Source organism: Ambystoma mexicanum, chromosome 3p (genome assembly GCF_040938575.1).
Source record: "Ambystoma mexicanum isolate Mex_15411 chromosome 3p, UKY_AmexF1_1, whole genome shotgun sequence".
NCBI classification, from domain to species: domain Eukaryota; kingdom Metazoa; phylum Chordata; class Amphibia; order Caudata; family Ambystomatidae; genus Ambystoma; species Ambystoma mexicanum.
The window spans coordinates 357,522,695-357,544,342 of record NC_090925.1 but is presented as its reverse complement, the minus strand read 5'-3'; the positions used below and the strand labels follow the sequence as shown (position 1 = coordinate 357,544,342).

The 21,648-nt window shown below is 49.5% G+C and overlaps 1 protein-coding gene across 1 annotated transcript in view; it reads right to left on the bottom strand.

Annotated features, from left to right (window-relative positions):
* Positions 1-21,648, bottom strand: part of HCK (HCK proto-oncogene, Src family tyrosine kinase) — a 458,518-nt gene that overhangs the window by 300,458 nt on the left and 136,412 nt on the right. Inside the window, exon 2 of the mRNA XM_069651010.1 lies at positions 17,621-17,741. Coding sequence (XP_069507111.1) covers positions 17,621-17,740 — 120 coding nt within the window. The 5' untranslated portion in view covers position 17,741. The remainder of the gene's footprint in view (positions 1-17,620; positions 17,742-21,648) is intronic.

Below are 21,648 nucleotides of genomic sequence, written 5' to 3'. Positions count from 1 at the left end.
ACTGCCGGATGTCCAGGGCAGGCCCCAACCCTCACAGGCACTGGGCCTGTCATGTGCAGATGTTCGTAGCACTATGGGGGTCTGAGGGATGTCAATGGCAGTCCACCCACAACATTAGCGCCGAGGAGCGAGACCCCGCAATGCGCTGTCCCCGTGCTGTCCCTCACAGTTGGCTGCTTGCTTTTTGCTCCCGCAAGGGGAAGGTGGAGGAGGGACAAAGGAGGTGCGGCGCGGATTGTTGCTGTGGCGTGAAAGAGCATGGTGGCAATGGCAGCCCTGCGGCATCCATGGTGCGTGAAGGAAAAGAATTGGAGCGCTTGCCCCCGACCGAGACAGCGGGGCAGGTGTGTCAGTCTACGCCTGGATGGGTGGCCCGAGATGTGGAGGGGAGTGCCCATCCGAGAGGCAGTGAGGTCTGCGCGAGTTCCGCGCTCGAGTGGGCAACATCCGCTGCAGAAGAACAATGGCGGGGAGTGCCCAGCCCCCAGAGTGCCTGTTTTACCTTCCCATGGAGGGGGGGGCAGAGAGGAGGTGTAAGGGACCCTGCTGGCAGACCCTCCCTCACCGCGGCCCTCTGTGAAGAGGGTGCTCATGCGGCTAGGGGAGGGTTGGCCCGCAGCCCTTATGCGGCCCACTGCTCCTGCGCGGTCCACCGTCAACAAGGAGGATATGCTTATCCTGTGGTAGAGTGAGGTGGTGTCTGGCCAGCCCGCCCCCGCCAGTCCTAGCGGGAAGAAGCAAAGGAACGCTAACGCCATCCCTGTTGGGATGGCGGGTCAAGATAAGGTGGGGGCTTGCTCGCGGCCTCCTGCAAGAGATTATTCAAGTTGTGCTCTAGTGCGTGTTACGTCTTTAACTGGGTGTGCGCATGCGTGAGCCTCGTTATGGCCACGCATGCGTGTTTGAAATAAAGACGGTCCGTGCTGCAGATGCCGCCGGGACCTTGGAACGAACGGACGTGTGTTCACTGTTTTCTGAGCGTGCATGCGTGCGGATGCTAGTACAGGGCGGCCCGAGGCACGGGGGGCCCCATCACATTGGCGACAAGGCAGGACACGGGGAGAGAAACGCTTGGCACGTACGAAAGTGTCACTATGGGTATTTCATCTCGTGTATTACGAACCTCACACGTGTGATGGCGGCAATTTTGCTTTTGGTATTTACGGTAGTTGCGGCCGCGAGGGTGCTCATGCGCTGCCTAAATACTGAGGGGACCATTTCCTCAATTTTTGGACACTCTGCAGTTCTCCCAAGAAAGGGGACTGCACCCCTGCCTGGACAAACAGGTTGAGGGAGAGAGGAAGCCACAGCACATCATCACAGCATCTCAGCCCAAGAGTTCTGGTACATCGAATCTGAATTTAGCCAGGTTTGCGGCCTCCAACACGGATTGAGGTGCCTGTGCGACCTGTGAAGATGGCGGACAGCGACGGAGAAGCTCCTGCGGCGGCGAGAGTGGTGAGAAGGCAGCATGGCTCCTTACAAACCATGCAAGAATTTGATACCTCAGGCCCACCCTCAAAACTGGGCCCGAGATGGCTTTTATGGATCAAAAAACTTGATATGTTTTTTGCGGTCACTGGGGAAACGGACGATGATGCCAAAGTGGCGACACTGCTATACTCAGCGGGAACAGAAGTATTGCACATTTATGAATCCTTCACCTTACCGGTGGTGACCTACGATGCTGTCAAAACTGCACTTAAGGACCACTTTATTCCTTTATCCAACATTGACTTTGACAGGTTTGTCATGTGCGGAGAAAAGCAGCATGAGGACGAATCGTTGGATCAATTTTGTGCACGCTTAAGACAGCTAGCCACCACGTGCAGATGGACGGACGCAGAAGTAATGGTCCGCCATCAACTAATTCAAGGTTGCAGCTCAGGTAAGCTGCGGAGACAGGTCCTGAGGGAGCCGGGCATGTCTCTAGCACAGATTTTAGACAGTGGAAGGGTGTACGAACTGGCCGAAAGTAGAGGAGCCAAGATGGATGCTGCTGTACGCCCAGGCAAGCATGAGGATGCTTTTGCCATAGGGAGACAACCGCAGGCAAAACCGAGGTGGAGCCAGAAGAGACAGGAACCGACAACTCCACAAGGTGGTTCTGCCATTTGTCAATATTGTGGGTATGACTTGCCGCAATCAGAAGACTGTGCAGCTAAATCAAGGGTCTGCGGGAGATGCAACATGCCAGAGCACTAGGCAGGATGTGTAGAGCTGCTGCCCCGGTTGCCACGCAGAGAGGGCCTGCCAGGCTAAGCAGTGGGTTTAGGAGACAACACAACATCGCTGCAGTGGAGCAAGACACCCAGAGGCTCAACATCGCAGAGGAGGAAGAGGAGGATGAAGAAGTCTTCTTCATCTCAAATTTGGCGACAGGGACCAAGAAACGCAGACAACCGACGTGCGTTGTGGACATTCAAGGGGTTCCTACACAGGTGGTAATTGACACTGGGGCCTCTGTGTGTGTGCTGGCCACTGAACATTATGAGGCCATCCCAGGTCCTCCTCCACTGGACAAGTCAAGGGCCAAAATCTTCACGTTCGGGGGTGACACTCCCTTGCCCATAAAAGGGGTGTTTGTGGCTCCCATATCCCGAGGAGACAAGGCGATTAAAGCAAGGTTTTTCGTCACTGATGTCAGCTCACGGTCCCTGTTGAGTTGTGCGGCCTCGGAAGCGTTGGACCTAGTTCATTTTGCGCTTGCCGTCTACCAAGGGGACATTACTTCACTTTTGGAGAGGTTTGCGGATACCTTCCAAGGGATTGGCAGACTGAAAGCAGAGCCAGTGCGACTGCACATAGGCGAAACCATTCGCCCGACAGCACTGAAGCACCAACGTATTCTGTTCCACCTTCGTTCCCAGGTCGAAGATGAGCTCAAAGCACTCATCAGCATGGACATCATCGAAAGGGTGGAGGGGCCGACTCCCTGGGTCTCGCCGATAGTTGTGGCGCCGAAGCCCAAACAACTGGGCAAGGTACACATCTACATGGACATGCGGTTGCCCAATGCAGCCATTAAGCATGAACGCCACCTGACGCCCACGCTAGATGACATTATCGGCGAACTGCAGGGAGCCAGGATATTCTCCAAGCTGGATCTGAGGGCAGGATACCACCAACTGGAGCTGCACACAGACTCGAGGTACATTACCACCCTTACCACAGACGAGGGTCTATACCAATTCAAGCGCCTTAGCTTCGGGATATCCTCCGCCGCGGAGGTCTTTCAAAATGCCATCAGGGGCGCTCTGGCAGGCCTCAAGGGAGTAATAAATAAGAGTGACGATATTTTGGTCTTCGCCACATCGCATGCCGAGCACATGAAACGTTTGGAGGCAACCCTGCAGAGACTGAAAGACCTTGGCCTCACTTTACATTGTGAGAAATGCAAATTCTTCAAGGACCGCATTGGGTTCTTTGGTTTCGTGTTTCACGAGAACAGGGTGTCCCCGGATCTGGAAAAAGTCAGGGATATCCATGAGGCTGCCGCCCCCCAGTCGCCGACAGAAGTCCGCAGCTTTCTGGGGATGGTTAATTATTGCGGCCGATTCATCAAGGGGCTGGCATCCCTCTCTGAACACCTTCGGGCACTGACAAAGAACAACGCTGTCTGGATTTGGGACAAAAGAGAACAAGAGGCATTTCTTGTGATCAAGAGGGCGCTGTCCGACCAGGACACGGTTGCGTATTTTGACCCCACGGCCGAATCCGAGATTGTGGTGGATGCGAGCCCGGTGGGCCTGGGGGCAGTCCTAATGCAAGCGGATGCGAGAGGTGAAATGCTACCCATTGCATATGCGAGCAAAGCCCCCACGGAGACAGAGAGACGCTACTCTCGGATTGAGAGGGAGGCCCTAGCTATCCTGTGGGGCTGCAGACCCTTTAGGTTGTACATTCTTGGGAAACCAGTGACTGTTATAACGAATCACAAGCCACTTCTGCCCATCCTAGCGGGCGCTTCTTCAAAGCCACCTCCCCGGATAGAGCGGTGGATGCTCGCCCTCATCGAATATGGGGTCAAACTGGTATACCGCCCAGGGACGAACAATCCGGCGGACTACCTGTCCCGCCACCCCAACAAGGAAAGGGAAGATGGACATGGGGAAGTGGTGGAGTGCCAAGAATTCATCCACAACATAGTGGAGTGTGCCATGCCAGTGGCGCTGGACAGAAATGTTGTGGCACAGGAGTCGGCGAACGACAAAGTATTCAAGATCATCCAAGCTGCAATGCGGAGTGGGGAATGGAGAGATGTCCTACAGAACAACACTAGGAGGGAGGTAAAGAGCACAGAGAGACCTCCAGGCACTATGGAAAATTTGTGATGAACTCTCCATCTCTGAGGATGGTTTGCTGCTAAGAGGGAGGCAAATTGTTGTAGCACGGTCGCTGAGGGCTCGAGTCCTGGAGCTGGCCCACACTGGACTCCAGGGTGTGGCAAAAAACAAAGGCGTGACTGCGACCAAAAGTATGGTTTCTAGATCTGGAGGGCCTTGTTGAGGCGCACGTGAAAGGGTGTTTGCCGTGCCAAGCAGCAAGTCCCCTGGAAAGGACCCCACCGATCAACTCCATGGAGGGGAGTGAGAAGCCGTGGGGTACGGTCCATGCTGACTTTGGGTCGAAGGGGCATGTACTTCTTAGTGGTAGTGGACCAGTGGTTGAGATATCCGGAGGTGGAATTCGTGGATTCAACGGCCAGTGACCATACTATCCTGGCGCTGGAAAAAAATGTTTGCCACACATGGCCTCCCGGAAGTTCTCTGCTTGGACAATGGACCGGCATTCACTGGAAACCAATTTGGGCATTATCTGAGAGAAAGGGGTATACAGCACTGGAAGGTGTCGCCACTCTGGCCCCGGGCGAATGGAGAGGCCGAAAGGCTTATGAGAACGCTCAACAAGGTGTTTCGCATCGCAGCACACAGTGGAGGGGAACTGAAGAGGAATCTTTTCGAGTTTTTCAGAGAGTATAGGACGACCCCTCACCAGTCCACTGGAGTGGCCCCAGCAGAGGCTCTGTTTGGGCGATGTCCGAGAGGGCTCCTCCCCGAAGTGGAAGGGCGTGAGCCGGGGGTTATAGACAATGACAGAGTGAGAAAAGAGCGTGAGGCCCACAACGAGAAGGAGAGCGGAAGGAGAAGGCTGCAAGACAAGGAGATAGTGGTGGGAGACTCAGTGCTGGTACACAACCGCAGGCCCGAAGGAAAGTTGCCTTTGCCCTACGAGCCACAACCGTGGGCTGTCACCCATGTCAAGGGGTCAATGATTACCACGGCTAGCGAAAGAGGAACTATCACCCGCAACCAATCATTTTTCAAGAAGCTCGACATCCGGCCCGGAGATGCTGAGCTAGTGGGGCCCTCACGACACGAGAACGGTGCTGAGCTCCCTGAAGATGACCCGTCCGTAGATCCGCCATGGGCAGTCGGGACCCCGCCACCAAATCCGAGAGTGGAGCGGCGGTACCCTGCGCGACAAGGATGCAACTTACCTGTTCAGCTCAAGGACTACGTCCTGGACTCAGGAGACTGAACAGGTGACTGCCAGAGGCCAATAAACTGCTGTTAAGAAAAGTTAATGTTTGTTATTTGAGCCTGTTCAAGTGGCAAGTTATTGCACTATATTGTTTAAAGAAAAAAAGGGATGTTACGTCTTTAACTGGGTGTGCGCATGCGCGAGCCTCGTTATGGCCACGCATGCGTGTTTGAAATAAAGACGGTCCGTGCGGCAGATGCCGCCGGGACCTTGGAATGAACGGACGTGTGTTCACTGTTGTCTGAGTGTGCATGTGTGCGGATGCTAGTACGGGGCGGCCCGAGGCACGGGGGGCCCCAGCACAGTGCGGAGCACGGTCAGTGAAGCGTCGGAACCGCCCCACCCCTCCAGTAGCAGGCTTGGAGGCACAAACTGTCCGCGCCCAGATATGCAGCACCCAAGTGAAAATGGTGTGTTGTGCCCTGCCAGCAAGAGGACCACTCCACCTGCAGCGCTAGAAAAAAGCAGCCACAAGACCAATGGACCTCCTGCCTGAAGGAGGAGGGGCTGGAAGTGCCCTTGCACCCTGCTGGGTCAGCCTGAGGGCCTCCACACCGCCAGGGCACCGACAGAACACCAGGGCCATCCGGCGGTGAGAGAAGGCGTGAGCTCTATTTCAGAGCAAATGGAAGATGTCACCCTTCCATGTCAGTGCTCTCTGGGTGCCCGGGCCGTGGGGCGGTGAGGAATGCAGGCTCCGTCTCTGAGCCAAGTGAAGAGAGCACCCGCCCGACACAACCAGAGCAAACAAGTGGCTCTGCACCCTTGCATGCAGCAGCCACTGCAGAGATAATGAAAGAGCTCCACGTCAGAGCATGAAAGGAAAGTGGCTGTGCAAAGGCGCACCCGTTTGTGCGTGTGGAAGGGGGGGTGAGCTACAAGCCACGTAGGGTCAAATAAAGGCAAGGACACCCCCACCGTGCCAATGTCCAAGCGATGTGGGGCAAGGATACCCCCACCATGCCAATGTCCAAGTGAGGGGTGGTCTCACCTGCCTGTCACCGGGGGTAGGATGCTCCTGCAACATGCAGGCCCCAAGGCTGCCCTTAAAAATGGCCCTGTAACATCAGTGAATGGCACATAGCCACAAAGGAGCAGGGTTCGGACCTTCCCAACCTGAACCACGTCAAAGGCGACAGTCTCGATCCAGCAAGGACAAAAGGCTAAACAACCAAAAGAACATTACCAATAGCTGCACGGCCCCCACAATTTGCTTCCAAGGAACTGCACCTAATTTGCATAGCTGGCAGCTAAAAAAGCATTAGCCAGCCTAACCTGTCAGGGGCCAGGTGATGCTAGTAGACTCATAAAATACCTACCTGTCAACTCAACCGCTTTTTGGCAAATGATACCCGCCATAAAATCAGTTCCCTCCCCCACCAATCGCCTTGCCTGTTGATAGGTGCACCCCCCAGAAGTGTGCCGCAGGTCCTCAGTAGACGCTACCCATCGACACCTAGCACGTTGTGCTACGTACACGCTACTGATCCTTCAAGAGCTGCAGATCAGACCTTCTGCCCCAAAGCCCGCAGAGGACAAGGCTGCAGTGTTGTGCGCCACAGGAGACACTGCCCATCGACACGTAGCACGCTGTGCTACGTACATGCTACCAATCCTTTAAGAGCTGCGGATTGGACCCTCTGCGGCAAAGCCCGCGCAGGGCCAGGCTGCAGTGTTGTGCACTGCAGGTCCGCAGGAGACGCTGCCTGTCGACACGCAGCATATTGCGCTAGGTACACACTACCGATCCTTTAAGAGCTGCGGATCGGACCCTCTGTGGCAAGCCCGCGCAACTCAAAGCCACAGTGTTGTGTGCTGCAGGTGTTTTGCGAAGGGGTAGAAGCGCAGAGTGCGAGCATGCTGCTCAGCCGTCGACCAGCAGCGACCGTAAGGTAAGACAGGTGCGAGCAGTGGGTGCAGCCACTACTACTCCCTACTAAACTGCCCGCCCTTTGCGCGTGCTTCGACTTACTGACTGCCTTAACATGCTCTGTCTCTGCAACTTTAGGCTTTCCCCTCTTGCGGTTAGCTGCACTTTGTGTTTTGTGTGTTTCTGTTGTGTTCTGAGGCTGCTGTGTTGTCACACTTAACTGTTCTGCTTTCTAGTCTGTTTCCACACCCCCTTCTAGGTTCCTACGCTACTGTAAGTTACTGTGTTTCTGCTTTTCCACTAGGCTCTCTCCCACTCTCTAGGTTCCCACTTCTTCTACTGGTTACTGTTGGTTACTGCTGTGTCCACTTACCCCCTCACCCCCTTTAGGTTGATCTCTGTGTGTCCCCACTTGTTCTTAGTCTTTGCTATGTTCTTGTATGCCCCTTGTGGTGTGTGACCTGCTTGTGCTTCTTATGTTGTGTCCCTACTGTCCCCCCTTCTGTGCTTACTGCAGTGCACAGCGCTGGGCTGTATTCCTCTCCCTCTCTCTTCTCTCTCTCACTTTCTCCTCTTTCCTCCGCACACCCTCTATGGTCCTCTCCATTTCCCCCAACGTCTCTAACTGCTTCTCTATCTCCTATCCTATCCTTCTCACTAAGTCTGGAAGGAAAAAGTTCAAGAGGGACATCCTGGTCTCCAACCCAGGCCTTCCTATTGCTGATACCTACATTAGTGCTTCCTCCAGACAGACTCTTACTGACATCCTCTTTGTCATTCCCTCTCCACACCTATGGATCCCTCTTATGGTCTCTGTTCTCTCTCCTTTCTCCTCCTTTCCCATTAATGGTGGCACCCGATGAGATGTCCTCTTGGGCTCCTTCCATTCCTCCAAAGCCATCACAAATGTCTATCTTAATGGTACCATCATGGTCCAGGGCTCTCAGCCCAATCTGCTCTTTCTTGCTAGGCGTCTTCCATATCTCATCAAAGTTCTCCCTTCTCCTGCTACCCCTTCTACCAACTCTCTGGCTTCTCTGCCACCTCCAATCCTCCACCTCTGCCTCCTTTCTGACACGCCCCTCTTCCTCCTCTCTGGCCCTTATTCCACCTCCGTCTACTGCCTCTGCCCACCCACTGGCCCCTCTGCTGCTTCCGTTGGGTGAACCTCACTCCAGTACCCCTCTCAGAGGTCTTTCAAATGTGACAATCTGCTCCTAGCAGCTACTCTCAACTCGCACTCTGTTGTCATACACTCCTCTGATATCTGCCTCCTCCTCGAAGACCTTGACCTGGATGTCTTCGCTCTCGCCAAGACATGGTTCATGACCAGCTCTGTCATGAGTGTTGACACTCTCCTCCCTGAGGGCTACAAGATCCTCTTGGAGCCCAGAACCAACTGGCCTGCAGGTGGAGTGACCCTGATCTTTCCAGAGTGGGTCTCTGATTCTGTCATTCCTACGCAGGACTATTCCTCCTTTGAATGCCTGGTCTGCAGACTCTCTAACTCTCCCGGCCTCTCTCTGACTGTGGCCACCATCTACAGGCCAACTGGCCAGGTCACCCTCTTCCTCTCAGAATGGGCTGACCTCTCCCCTTCTCTCCTTGCCTCTACCTCACAACCTCTTCTCTGATCGTAGACCTCAACATCCACCTGGATGCTTCTAACCCCTCCTCTAAACTCACCCGCAATGTCTGCAACGCTCTCTCCCTTACCATTCTACCCACTGGTCCGATAAACACTCTGCTGGACACACCTTGGATGTTTACATCTCCTCAGACACCCCCCTCCCTAACCCAGTCACTACTCCTCTATCTTGGACTGACCACTTTCTGCTCTCCTCCCACCTGAAACGTCTTGTCCCTCTGGATAAGCCCACCCCAGCACTGCCACCTTCCTTTTCAGTCATTCAGTTCATGAAGTGAGTGTCAGTGGCCGCCTTTGCCTCTACTTTCTTTTCACCTCCTACTCCTTGCGGCTGATGCCCACTCTGACACAGCCCTCTCTAACCTGCATTTTTCTATCTCCAACACCTTGGACATCCTTGCCCCTGTCATGAGGATCTGTCTGAAGCCTACCTCGAAGTGCAACTCTCGGTCTGACTCCGACCTCGCTGCCCTGAAATGCAAGTGCAGGGTGGCTGAGAGGAAGTGGAGGGCGTCGGGCGCATCCTCTGCCAAACTAGCCTGCCGCCTGATCAAAAGGCATTACAGATTCTCCATCTTCTCCAAGAAGAGGGTCCATATTCAAGCCTATTTCTCTGTGGCCTCTAATAACACAGCCAAACTCTTTAAAATCTGGAAAGAGCTGGCCAATGCTACTACAGTCTCCACCTCTCCTGTTCCCTCCCAGACCCTCTGTATGGCTCTAGCTTCTCATTTCACCACTAAAACCCAGGACATCCTGTATTCGCTTTCTTCCCCCTCTCTCTCTACCTCTCCCTGCCCCTCTCTGGCTGCCTCTCCCTCTCCTCCTCCTTTCTCCTCTTTCTCTCCGACAACACCTGTCGACATTTCTAGACAAGTTTGATCTATGAAAGTGTCATCCAGCCAGGTACTCCCTTGCTCTTCCAGAATTATTAAGGACCACATTACCACCCTCACTCCAGCCTTGGCCGATTTCTGTTATCACTCTTTCACCACTGGATCTTTCCCCTCCCTACTCTAGCACTTCCTTGTGCATCCCCTCATAAAAAAAGCCTTCTGCCGATCCTACCTGTCTGGCAAAATAACGGCTGATTTCTATCACTCCATTCCTGGACAAACTCCTGGAAAAGCTGGCCATCTCCCAACTTACACTTCACACTAAATCTGTTGGTTGTCTCCATGACCATCAGTCTGGCTTCAGAGCAGCCAGATATGATATGATATGATAGTTTATTTATATAGCGCCTATACACGATGTGTTTCAAAGCTCTTCAAGTCAAGGGAGACAACGAGGGAAAATACAATGAAATTCTTACAGGCCATGAACAGTAAGGATGTGGAATTAACTATTGTACTCGGCCTTACGACATTTCAGATAGTACAAGAGCTAAGACATAGATAAGGAAGGGAGGGGGAGAGTGGGATGGAAATGGAGACAGACAGGCGACTAACTTACTAGGCCTGATGACATTTAAGATAGTGCTGGAGAGGGGGGGGGCAAAAAACAAGGAAGGGGAGGGAGGAGGAGACAGACAAATTTGCTATCATACTAGGTCAACTAGGTTCTGATAGAGTAAGTGTATAGAAGAAAGTAAGGGGAGGAGGGGAGGAGATAGGAAAAGGGAGAAAGAGAGAGGGGAGAGAACAGAGATTAAACAGTAAAAAAGAGTGGAGAAGCAAGAGGGGAGAGCGAATACAATTGCAGAAGTCAGTAGTAACACATAATGTTAGCCAGAGGCATGGAAACTGTTCTCCTGAACACGTGTGAAGATCTGAAGATCTGCTCTCTAATCTTGATTCCAGCTCTCCCTCAGTCCTCATCCTCCTTGACCTTTCCTCTTCTTTTGACACGGTCAATCATGCCATCCTGATCAATCGACTCAGGGAGAACCTGGGCCTCACAGATCAGGCCCTGGCGTGGCTCCCTTCTTCCTTCACCACCTCTCTCTCCACATGTGGAGTCCCCCAGGGCTCTATCCTCTCACCTTGGCTCTTCAATATCTATCTCACCCCTTTGGCCCACCTGATCTCCACCTTCTCTTCTAACTTTCAGTGTTATGCGGATGACACTTAGCTCTCCTTCAGGCTTCCCTCAGCCTCCTCATAAACCATAAGTGTACCCTACCCCCTTGGTTCAATCTGATTTAGAGTAAATTCTGGGGGAGCAAACAAATGACAATTTCGTTTCGAGAGTGCTATACATTGTCCTAATTCACTAATGCTGGTATTTGTCCTTGTTTTAGTGAGATTGAGCTGGTTGGAGGGAGAAAACAACAATCCTGCATTGACCTATAATCATTGAAAGATTCAAAATCATAAGTAAAGTACTCATTCGGAGAAGTAATTTAGTTCAACACATTTGTACATTTTCTAAAAAAAACTTTATATTGATTGCTTCAAGGTATAGTACATGGATACACATAACAGAGATCATTCAATTTCATGATTCATTGTGCAAGAAAAATAAGAGAAACATAATGAAATTGTTTCAAAACATTAGAACAACTTGACAAACAAAAGTTAAAATTACAAGTGTGCATCTAAATATAATCCAACGAAAAATACGGGGGGACGAAAAACACACAACAAAACTAGGGGGTAACTCAAACGGTAGTTGCCCTAGGTCTATGGGAAATTCTTCTCTAGTTGGATTCCCTTGATTCCCTGTATGGTTAGGTATGACTAAACTGATCCTTTGTCCATAGGGTTGGCTAAATTTATTTTCTTTGGGCTTCAGTTTTGCCCAACCTGTGGGTCTTTGTGCGGTAAAAGAATTCTTTGCCAACGTGGTGCTGGGTGGGAATGTCCCAGCTGTTCACGTTTCGGCGGTCTTGCAGCTCACGCATGTATCTGCCTTCGTCAGGGCGTATTATTTCGGGACCCTTTGAGCTAATCCCAAGGTCTGGATTGTAGAGTGGACTGGAGAGGCGAGACACCCCTTGTCTTCCTGTGGAGTTACTGCTATGCCTAATGTAGGCACTAGTGGTCTGGACTGAGATGTCCATAATCCCTTCCTTGGTTCTATTCAGATTGATGTGGATCTGTTCCCAAGTCAACAATTGTGCCCTTGTGCGGGGGTTGATCCGATATGCTGGCCGTTAAGGTCCGAAAAGTGGCTCTGGCGCTGTATGTGCGTCTTGTGTGGGGGTTCTTGATTTTCCCGGGATTGATACTCGCATCTGCATAGGCTTGTTTGTCCGTGGCAGTAACTTGTTCGCGAGGGGAACGAAGCCTTTCCGTGTCTCTGTCTAAGGCCCTCAGCCCCCTCTCCTTCCTCGCTCATTCCTGATGGTCTATCTGCGATTCGGGAATGGTGTACCTCCAATGATCTCTGCCTCAATGCCAGTAAAACTGAGATCCTTCTCATTGTGACCCCCGCTTTCCCTCTCTTGCTCTGGCCGCCCTCCTTGGGCCCTCAACCCTCGCTTTTCGGTGAGGCAAAAAACCTTGGTGTCATCTTCGACTCCACTCTCTCCTTCTCTCCTCATATCACGGACCTTGCCAAGAAGGCCCACTTCCAGCTGCACCTCCTCAGATGCATTCTACCGTTTCTAACCTTCCCCCAGACGGTCACTGTCTCCAGAGCTCTGGTTCTCTCGAGGCTGGACTACTGCAACAGCCTCTTTCTCAATCTGCCTAACTCTACTCTTCGCCCCCTGCATTTAATCCAGAACAGAACTGCAAGACTTATCCTTGGCCTCAAGCCCAGGGACCATATCTCTCCAGCCCTGAAATCTCTCCATTGGCTCGCGGTGGCTGCAAGGATCAAGTTCAAGACCCTCTGCATAGTCCACAAGGCTTTCTGGGGCCAGACTCCTCACTATATCCAACTCTCTCTGCCTAAAAACCTTCCCTCTAGAACCCTTTGCTATGTTACCTGTGGGCAGTCGTCCAGTCCATAATTCCTAAGTGTGTCTGTGCTATTACAGAAGGGGACACATCATTAGAGACTTGGTTCTGCCACCAAGCAGCACAGTTCAATTTCAATTGGTAGTCACACTGGAACACAAGCCACCACCAGCAATGTTTAGGCATTGTGGTCTAGCAGTTTGGGCAGAGCTGCCCATATTTATGGCAGGGCCAAGGTTGATTTGCAAGCAATGGTATGCAAGGCTGACCAAAGCAATACCAGTGGTTATGATTGATTCAGAGACTTACATCCATCAAACTGGGGACCCTTACAAATTTCATTCACAGTATATATTCAGCTGCATTAACTACTTAAGTGAAACAATAAGGTTGGTAGAAAGAAAAATTGAATTCTGGATGGTGGAGTGTAGAAAATCAAAACGTGATTTGGTGTAAGGCTTGGAATTAGGCTATTAGGTGTAAGCCAGAACAATTGCATTGGACCACAGATAAGATGGAGAAAGGATGTTAGGCGGGACATACATTCTATGGACGCGTTTCGTCATTAACCCATCCATTTTGCTGTTAATCCCTGTGGTATTCCCACCAACTGCTTTTCCCTCCCCACTGAAACATACCCACTTGGGTACTCTTTGAGCTAGCTCTGTCACAAAGTAACAGCAAACACTGTGCTGTACAGGGCCTGCTTGTGTTATATCTAAGCTTTCTCTTGAGTGTTTAATGATTTAATTACATCTGTAAATGAGCTCCTGTTGTAATAATAAATCTCTGAATGTGGACTTCAGCCACTAGATTTAAAAGCAATATGTGTGTTCTTTCATTTGTTCCTTGCACTGGGGTCCTGTCTAAAACAACCAATCGCAAAGCCAACAGTTTTGGCTTGTGTACAGGTATTAGGCAGACATTTGACAGACAATGGCATGATATGCCCAGGTACTCGCACCACATTCCAGAGGTTCCTATTTTATGGCCGGGTGGTACCACAATGGCAGTGCCTGGAAAATGGCTATCCCATGTGTACTCCAAAAGCCCAAACGTTTGGATTTGCAAATGAGTATTGGTTTCAGGCGCCTTGCTTGCTAGGCCTAGGGAATCAAATCTGCACCTCACAAAGTTGGTCCAACAAGAGCCTACCTGAACATTTTGTCTCGGCAGGATAGCTCATGGGCAACATGCTCATCTTGGAAGCAAGATGACGCAGAGCAACACAGGTTCGATCCCCGGGTCCGCGCTTAGAAACCTCAGGGTATTAATCGTGTTATAAATAACCAATAAAATAAAATAAATAAATAAATAAATATCAAGGCTAGGATGGCAAGTATGGACCAGCTTGAGATCGTCTTCTCATGCATACTTACCAGTGGTGCTCTGACCTAAATAGTATGTATATTTGTCTGTGTGGAAGCTAGCCTGTCCGGCCAGACCTTTCATTATGTGAACAGGTAAGGACTGACTCGATAACATTGTACTGTTGGAGTAACTATTAACAGTGTTTGTATGCAAACAGAATACATCATGTGTATTGTGGGTCTTGTTTGGATAGTATGATATAACTGCTGCGTGTTTAGGCAGTGCCGGGAATTAAAGTTATTTACTGCGGGATCCCAAGTGCTTAATTTGTAAAAAAAAAAAAAAGTGCAGCGGATCAAATATTTTCTAACATGCCCATGACACATCAGGATGGGCAGCTCTCTGCCCACTGTTGCCACAACCCACGGCTGCTCCTCATGCTGCCAACATATATGGGGTTACAGCTGCAACTCTCACTGGCTTGTTTTGGTTGGCCGATGTACTCACTACGGCAGTAGTGTGATTTACAAATGCCAATCAACATACACGTAAAAAATAACATACTCGTCCTGTCTTCACATGAGACCTGTGTTTAAGGGTGTCTTTGAACACAATCATCATTTACATTTTGTTCTGATTCTATAGGTGTTTATTATGTGACTGGCAGTTAAAATAATAAAGTTGCCAGAACACTGTATCATAATGTGTGTCTGAGAAAATAAGTGCCAGGGCTCAGAAATAAGTGCTGGGGCTCAGAAATAAGTGCCAGGGCTGAGCCCTGGCAAACACCCCCAAAGAGTAAGCACTGGGGATCCCACCAGTGACGGGGTGGAGGGGAGTGGGAAAGGAGGATTGTTAAAACCCCACCGCCCCTAAACATTTGCCTCTCAGAAGATTGATCATGAAAAACTTGAAAATAACCCAGGAAAAGAGCTTTTCCCATTATGTTACTGGCAAAGTATAAAAAGTGCACATCTGTTAAACCTAAAAATTGGTATTGAAATATTTCCTGGAGACTGCAATCAGAGGTGGATTTAACAATCGGACAACGGACAAATGTCCATGGGGCACCCTTGCTCTGCCGTTGTACCCTCAAGTTAGACAGGGCTGCACAGGTCCTCCCAGTGAGGCTTAATTTGTTTAACGTGTCTCAGCAGCAGATTATTTAAAACAAGAATGATTAGAGATGGGAAAAGGTAACTGGCACGTTTTCCTTAAAATTATATAAGGTTTTAAAAAACGATTTAAGTGTTATTATTGGGTGATTAGAAATTATGGGGGTACAAAACAAAAAAGTGGAGGTAAAGCATTTTACCGCCAGTCTTTCCGCTCCGCAGGCCCTGGAAAATGACGCCCTATGATTGTATCTTTATTGGTAAAATCAGGTAGATTCTAAATTGTTAATTGTGGGAGAGATGTACACTTTTCTCGACACATAGTGTAAAAGGTAAGCAAAAAGGCGATGTTGCCTATGTATCACTATTTACTTTTCCAGTACTAATTAAAATTGCCTGAAGGGCCCTTTTTGAAAAAAAGTTCAAACAAGAGTGATTCCCTACCCTACATGCAATTTAGGATTCAAAATGAAATTACCCAATTACTCTTTTTCATCAACACGTTTCTTCAATGATGTATACATTGCCAGGTTAGGTTATCATGTGACTTCTACATTTTTAAAGTATTATTTTAGGTATTTAAAACCAAACTTCAATACATGTGTGTACCAACTTGAGCTGGGAAAATGTGTGGTCAAGTACCTACATTTCAGGCTAGGTGCACATCTGGCTTTACCACTTCACCAAAAGGGTGAAATCATGGGCAAATCATTTAATCTCACTGTACGTTTTCTTGTAAAATTAGGTGCCCCTAGAAGTGATTCAGTTTGCAGTATGTTCAAAACCCCTCTACCTGTACTGTCTATTTCCTGATCCCACTCTCTTTTGCATTCTAGAACTGTACAGACCCTCCACTCAATTAAAATGTGCTACATAATTGCAACAGAACACACAATTGTGTGCTTCAAAATGGAATTTTGCAAGAAACAAAATGGACAATTCCTTGCTTCACTATTCTGGAGGAGGAAGGGGCTGTCTTTCAGAGCAAGATGGCTGTAGCCACAGTATTCAGGGAGGTATTGTTGAGCGCACACCATCTTAGATGGAATAAAGACTGGGGGCCTTGTTGCCTAGCCCCTGCAGATGAGTTGGTGGCACCATTCTCGAGTCTACCTACCCAGGCCAAGAAGACATTTTGGGAGTAGGGTGGGTTAGGTGGGAGTGGTGGTAAATGGGATTGAAGGTCAGGGGGAGATGATGGAAGGTGACTGCGGGTTGAAAGGTGAAGGAGGATTGGATGGAATAGAAAGGGAATAGCAGATGGGAAGGGAAGCTAGGTAGATTGATGTTGCCACACTTGTTTCTGCTTCTCTTTTGCTCTGTACTATTTTTAGTAGCCCAATTATAGCATTGTGTTGGAAAAAGGTACAATACATTTGTTCCTAGGACATGATTAATTGGGATACACCTCTCTGGTTCTTGTTCAGGGGTCTGCAGTATACAGTTTTCATTGTTCATGCTATGACAATTGTTTTGTTTTGGGAGTTTGGGGAACGGATGGAAGATGAAGTGAGTAGTGAATGGCAGGTTGAAGTACTTAGCGTGCTTATAGAAGGAAACAAAGGACCAGATGGAAGAGGAGAGCAGAAGACTTTGGAAGGGGTAGTGGAGAGGCTGTGTGATTTTGGAAGGGATGAGCAGGTGGTAGGCAAGAGCACATGTCCCACTTGAAGAAATGGAGTGAACCTGGGAACCTCACTATCAGCAACACCTGATGAGGTGAACAGGCTATTTCCAGCCAGAGACTGACCCTTAAACAGCTCCAACAGTAGAAAAGGACACCTAAAACATGTAATATTTGTAGCACTAATGACAGCCATTAACTACTCCCGCTCCACACCCATAACCCACCTACCCAGGACCATTAGTCAGCCTTGCCCAAGAATCCCTTTGCCCTAAATCTGCGCAGAGTGCAATTCTAACAAGCATTTGTATCAGACATTCAAGCAGGCTTCTGCACCTTTTAAAGCAGTGTAACGACTAAACCAATTTAAGAGTGCAAATGGATTTTTACAGATCCGGTAAGACATTTCTTGCTGGATCATGGATCTTATAAATCTGGCTTAATGGAAGCACGTTAAGGTTCTCCTAAAACCACACCAGATGGATATTCCCCCCCACCCACCCATCACAAATCTGGCCCACCCAGATAAAACTTCCTGGAGCTGAGCCTGCTGCCTGTAACCGACTTTCCACAGGCCTGGCAGCCTTTCACAGTTAATGCCCCTTCAGGCAGGGCCTTCTCCTTACACCTACCTGCGCAAGCCTTGGGCCAGGTACTTACCAGCCTGTTCCCCGACGTGGGGTCTTTCACGTAGAGGGCGTGCTGAGACTTCTGGCCAGTGTCCCCCTTTGGAAGCTTCCCATCCGCCTGCGATGATTGTTTGGACTGCACACACCCCATCCTGCAGAGAAGAGGGGGAGACGGGAGGTATCAGAGAGTTAGGACCGGGTGGGTGAGTGGAAGGGGTTCCTCAGTTAAGGACAGAAGGTGAAAGAGGGCCCCGAAGAGGCCAGTGGCTCCAGAGAGCGGAGGAACGTCTCATCAAGGGTGAGCAAGGGAAGAGAGACAGCTAGCGACTAGAGAGAGGACAGCTAGCAACTAGACAGAGACCGCAGGCAGCCAGAGAGTCTAAGATGACAGACAGTTGAGGGAGCATTAAGGGTAATTGAGATCTCTGATAAGGAGGGTGTTGGGCCTAAGGGTTAGCGAATGAGAGAACAGACAGAGAGAGCCGACACAGAAAGTCAAAAGGCAATGATTTGGGGGTAAATGGGGGGGAAGGCAAAACAGCAGCAGAGCCAGAAAACCAAGAAGAGCAGGGAAGATGCGAAAACATATGAACATTTAAAAGAGGAAGAGAGACCGAGCGGAAGCGCCTGGGTGACCAGAGATGCTGTGGTTAACAGTGTCCCGACGGTGCAGGAACCACCCATCGTGTCAACATCACCTCTCGCCAAACACCAGCGCAGCAAACGAATATCTATTCAAAGACATATGTGCAAGGCCTGAAGAAGGTGCGAGGTGGGGGTATTTAGGCACTGCTCGTCGCAGCAGAGTCAATGCACCACAAACACTCATCGGCATCGAAATGATCCCCATAAGAAGAGCCTGGCCTGCAGGAATGGCGAAGGGGCACGCCTGGGGATGCCTGTATCAATGCAGTAGGCACATTGCATATTAACTATGCCATAATGTATCTTTACGCGTGTTACTATTTATTTTCTTAAAACACAGCATTATGGTTTATAGAAAATCTTATACTGTGCACTTTATCAAACTTTCCTAGAATCTGTGACGCCAATATATTTTCAGAGCGATACAACAGTAAATCTGTTTGCCACTCAACACTCTTCCACAAGCATTCAGTGGTTAAAAAAATAACTCTTTGATACTAATTCATCAAAATATGTCTTACATGTTCCGGACAAAGTCATTTATTGGATCAATAAGTGCTTCAAAGTTTCCACTTTATCTTCTTTACAAAACTGGCAGTTTCACAAATGCCAATGTTTTCTTTTAGTCTGGCCCCCACTCCATGTAACCTATATTTTGAAAGGACTTTAGCCAGATTACGATTTGGAAATTTTAAAATATAATTTTGAGATAGGCAACAATTTGGGAAGTAGTAGAGGAACTCCTTCAAACTCTTTAAAGTAATGACCCCACTGCCCTAGAGATATTTCTGTAATCACATTCTTCTTAAATACACTTTTGGTCTATGACAAGATGCCACTCTGCCCACTCCTCCCAGGAAGATAATTCTATCTCTGAGGCAGACAGTAGCAATTGTCTAATATCATGATGTCCGGGAATCGTCCACTGCTATTGAGGTCCGGCCCCATAGTTCTGTAGAAGAGATTTCAATATTGATGATATTGTAATCATTATCAGTGGCCTTAAGAACTCCAGGGCCCCTTGTTCCGATGGAGTAGCTAACACAGTAATAAAGGCCAATCCGCATTTTTGGGCAAATACTTTGGAGCAGCTCTATGGAAATATTATGACTATGGGCCATGTCCCTAGCAGTTGGCGGATGTCTATAATAACCCCTGTTTTTAAGATGGGGGACAGGAGTAACCCTGCCAATTATCGGCTTCTGGCTATGCTGGATGGCAGTCTTAATATGTTTGCCAAGATACTATTGAAGAAGTTAAACAAATGGGCTGAAGAAAAATGGCTTTTGAACAAGCTACAACAGGGTTTTAGAAAGGAACATGATACTACACTAAATAAATGTCAGAAGCAGTGCGTCCGAAAGCAAACAAATTGTTTGGTGGCTGGAAATGCAAATTTGTGTAAACTGAAAGAAGAATTTACAAAGGCATGATTGGAATGGATTGAACATTTTGCTCATTTTGAAAGCTTAAAAAGTAGGTGCGGAGCTACAGCGGAATCAGCAGAGACGAGCAGTCTGCAGAGTCTGCCTTTCGTTTCGTTTACTGGTGGGCGGACCGAATTCAAAACACAGCCTTTTCCGCGGAGCGGACCGCAGAGCTACAGCAGAGTCAGCAGAGTCGGGCAGTCTGCAGTCATGCAGAGAGTGCAGAGGGTTAGTGGCACGGACACTGTGGACACTGTGGACATTAATTCCCTGGGGAAGACCCACAAGGCAGCACCAACGGCAGCAGAAACCGTGGTGAGTTCGGACGTGGTGAGTCCAGACGTGGTTGACCTGACAGAGCTGGAGCCGGAGCCTGCAAGATGTCTCAGAAGCAACTCGAAGCACCCTTTTCATTCAGACAGAAAACCACCTCCAATAAAACGAGGTAAGAACACCGCCGCCACAGCCACATCCACTCCCACACATGCTACTGTGTCCCTCTTTGACTTTCTCCCTGATTTTCTCCAGGAACGCCCAAACAAATCAAAGAAAATACCAAAGGCCGCCACCAGTAGTGCACAGGAAATGGCAGTGGCAGCGTCTGGGGACAAAACTACGCTGTCAGCAGTATATGCGGGAGCGGCAGTGTACGGCGGGGATAGAGGCCGGAGTCCCGCTTCGGCAAGAGGTTTGCCAGCCAAGACTGCCGGAGGGCAGTCTGGACTGGCCCTTTTCCCAGTCCGCCCCGCCAACACATGCAACCCGTATGATACAAGCTCGGCCAAAAACAAGAACACACCGGAGACAGCTTTTTCAGACAGGGCGGATAAACAATTAACTAATCCACAAAGCATGAGTGTGGTTGGTAGTGAACCCCCCCGAGGGTGAGGTGCGAGGAGGAGGGGCCCAGACAAAAGAGCCCGAGCAGCACCCACCCCCGGCTGGTGAATCAGAGAAGGAGGGGAAAGTGACAATGTTGATAACAGCCCAAATTCATCCCCATTCTCAAACAGAGGCGCAAAACCTATATGAAGTAATAAATAAGACAACAAAGGATAAAGCCCCGCCAGTTATCATTGACGTATCACAACGTTCCGCTAATGGGGAAGAAATCTCCGTATCTGAACTGGTGATCACGGAGGAAAATTCTGCCCTGGCTACAAAGACCAGTGCGGCCAAGGACCGCAGTGTCCCGACTGATTTTGAGGGGAGTACGCCGCTGGGCACCTTAAAGGCATCCGGTGCAAAGTCAGTAAAAACAACTTATAGGAAAAGACAAAAAGAAAAGGTACCAAAAGCGAAAAGCAAAAGCAAACCGAAATGTCCCGGCCAGCAGCAGATGTACGGACACAAGCTTTGGAGCAAAAGACCAAATAAAATCAAAAAATCAGCAAGAAAGAAGATGGAAAACCGAACAGACACATTACCAAACCCTCTAATTTCAAACGCCTTGCTGAACTTCTTTAAGAAGGAACAGCACAAACGGAAACTTAACTCAGATACAGAATTATCTGATGCAGAAATATTGAAAGTGGTAGAAGGGATCCTTCCGGCAAATAAAGCAAGAAAAACTGATGACCCAAAAATTCACACTAACAAAGAAATAGAAAAGGGTCCACAGAGGATTAAAGAAATAACTCAGGATCTAAAGGCAGGTGATCCCAATACCTTACCAAGAGAAGAAAACGCTAGTCTCCCTCCAACGGACCCAAAGGACAGCCAGTATTCAGACAAGATGACTCAAGGTACAACATTCCCATGTTCAAAAGTGGCTTTTCAGCCAGTGAAAAAACCCACTTCCGAGACAGAGCCACAGCAAAACTGCAGCCTGCTACAACAGGAGACATCAGACCCCGCAGAAAAGAAATTAGTTTCAGAAACTCGGGGGCACAAAAAGCCACAGGAGGAGCAGGCGAGGGCTCACCCTCAAACACCGGGGGCAGCGGGGAAAATGGGTGAGCAGCCCTGGAGAAAAATCCATCTCCAC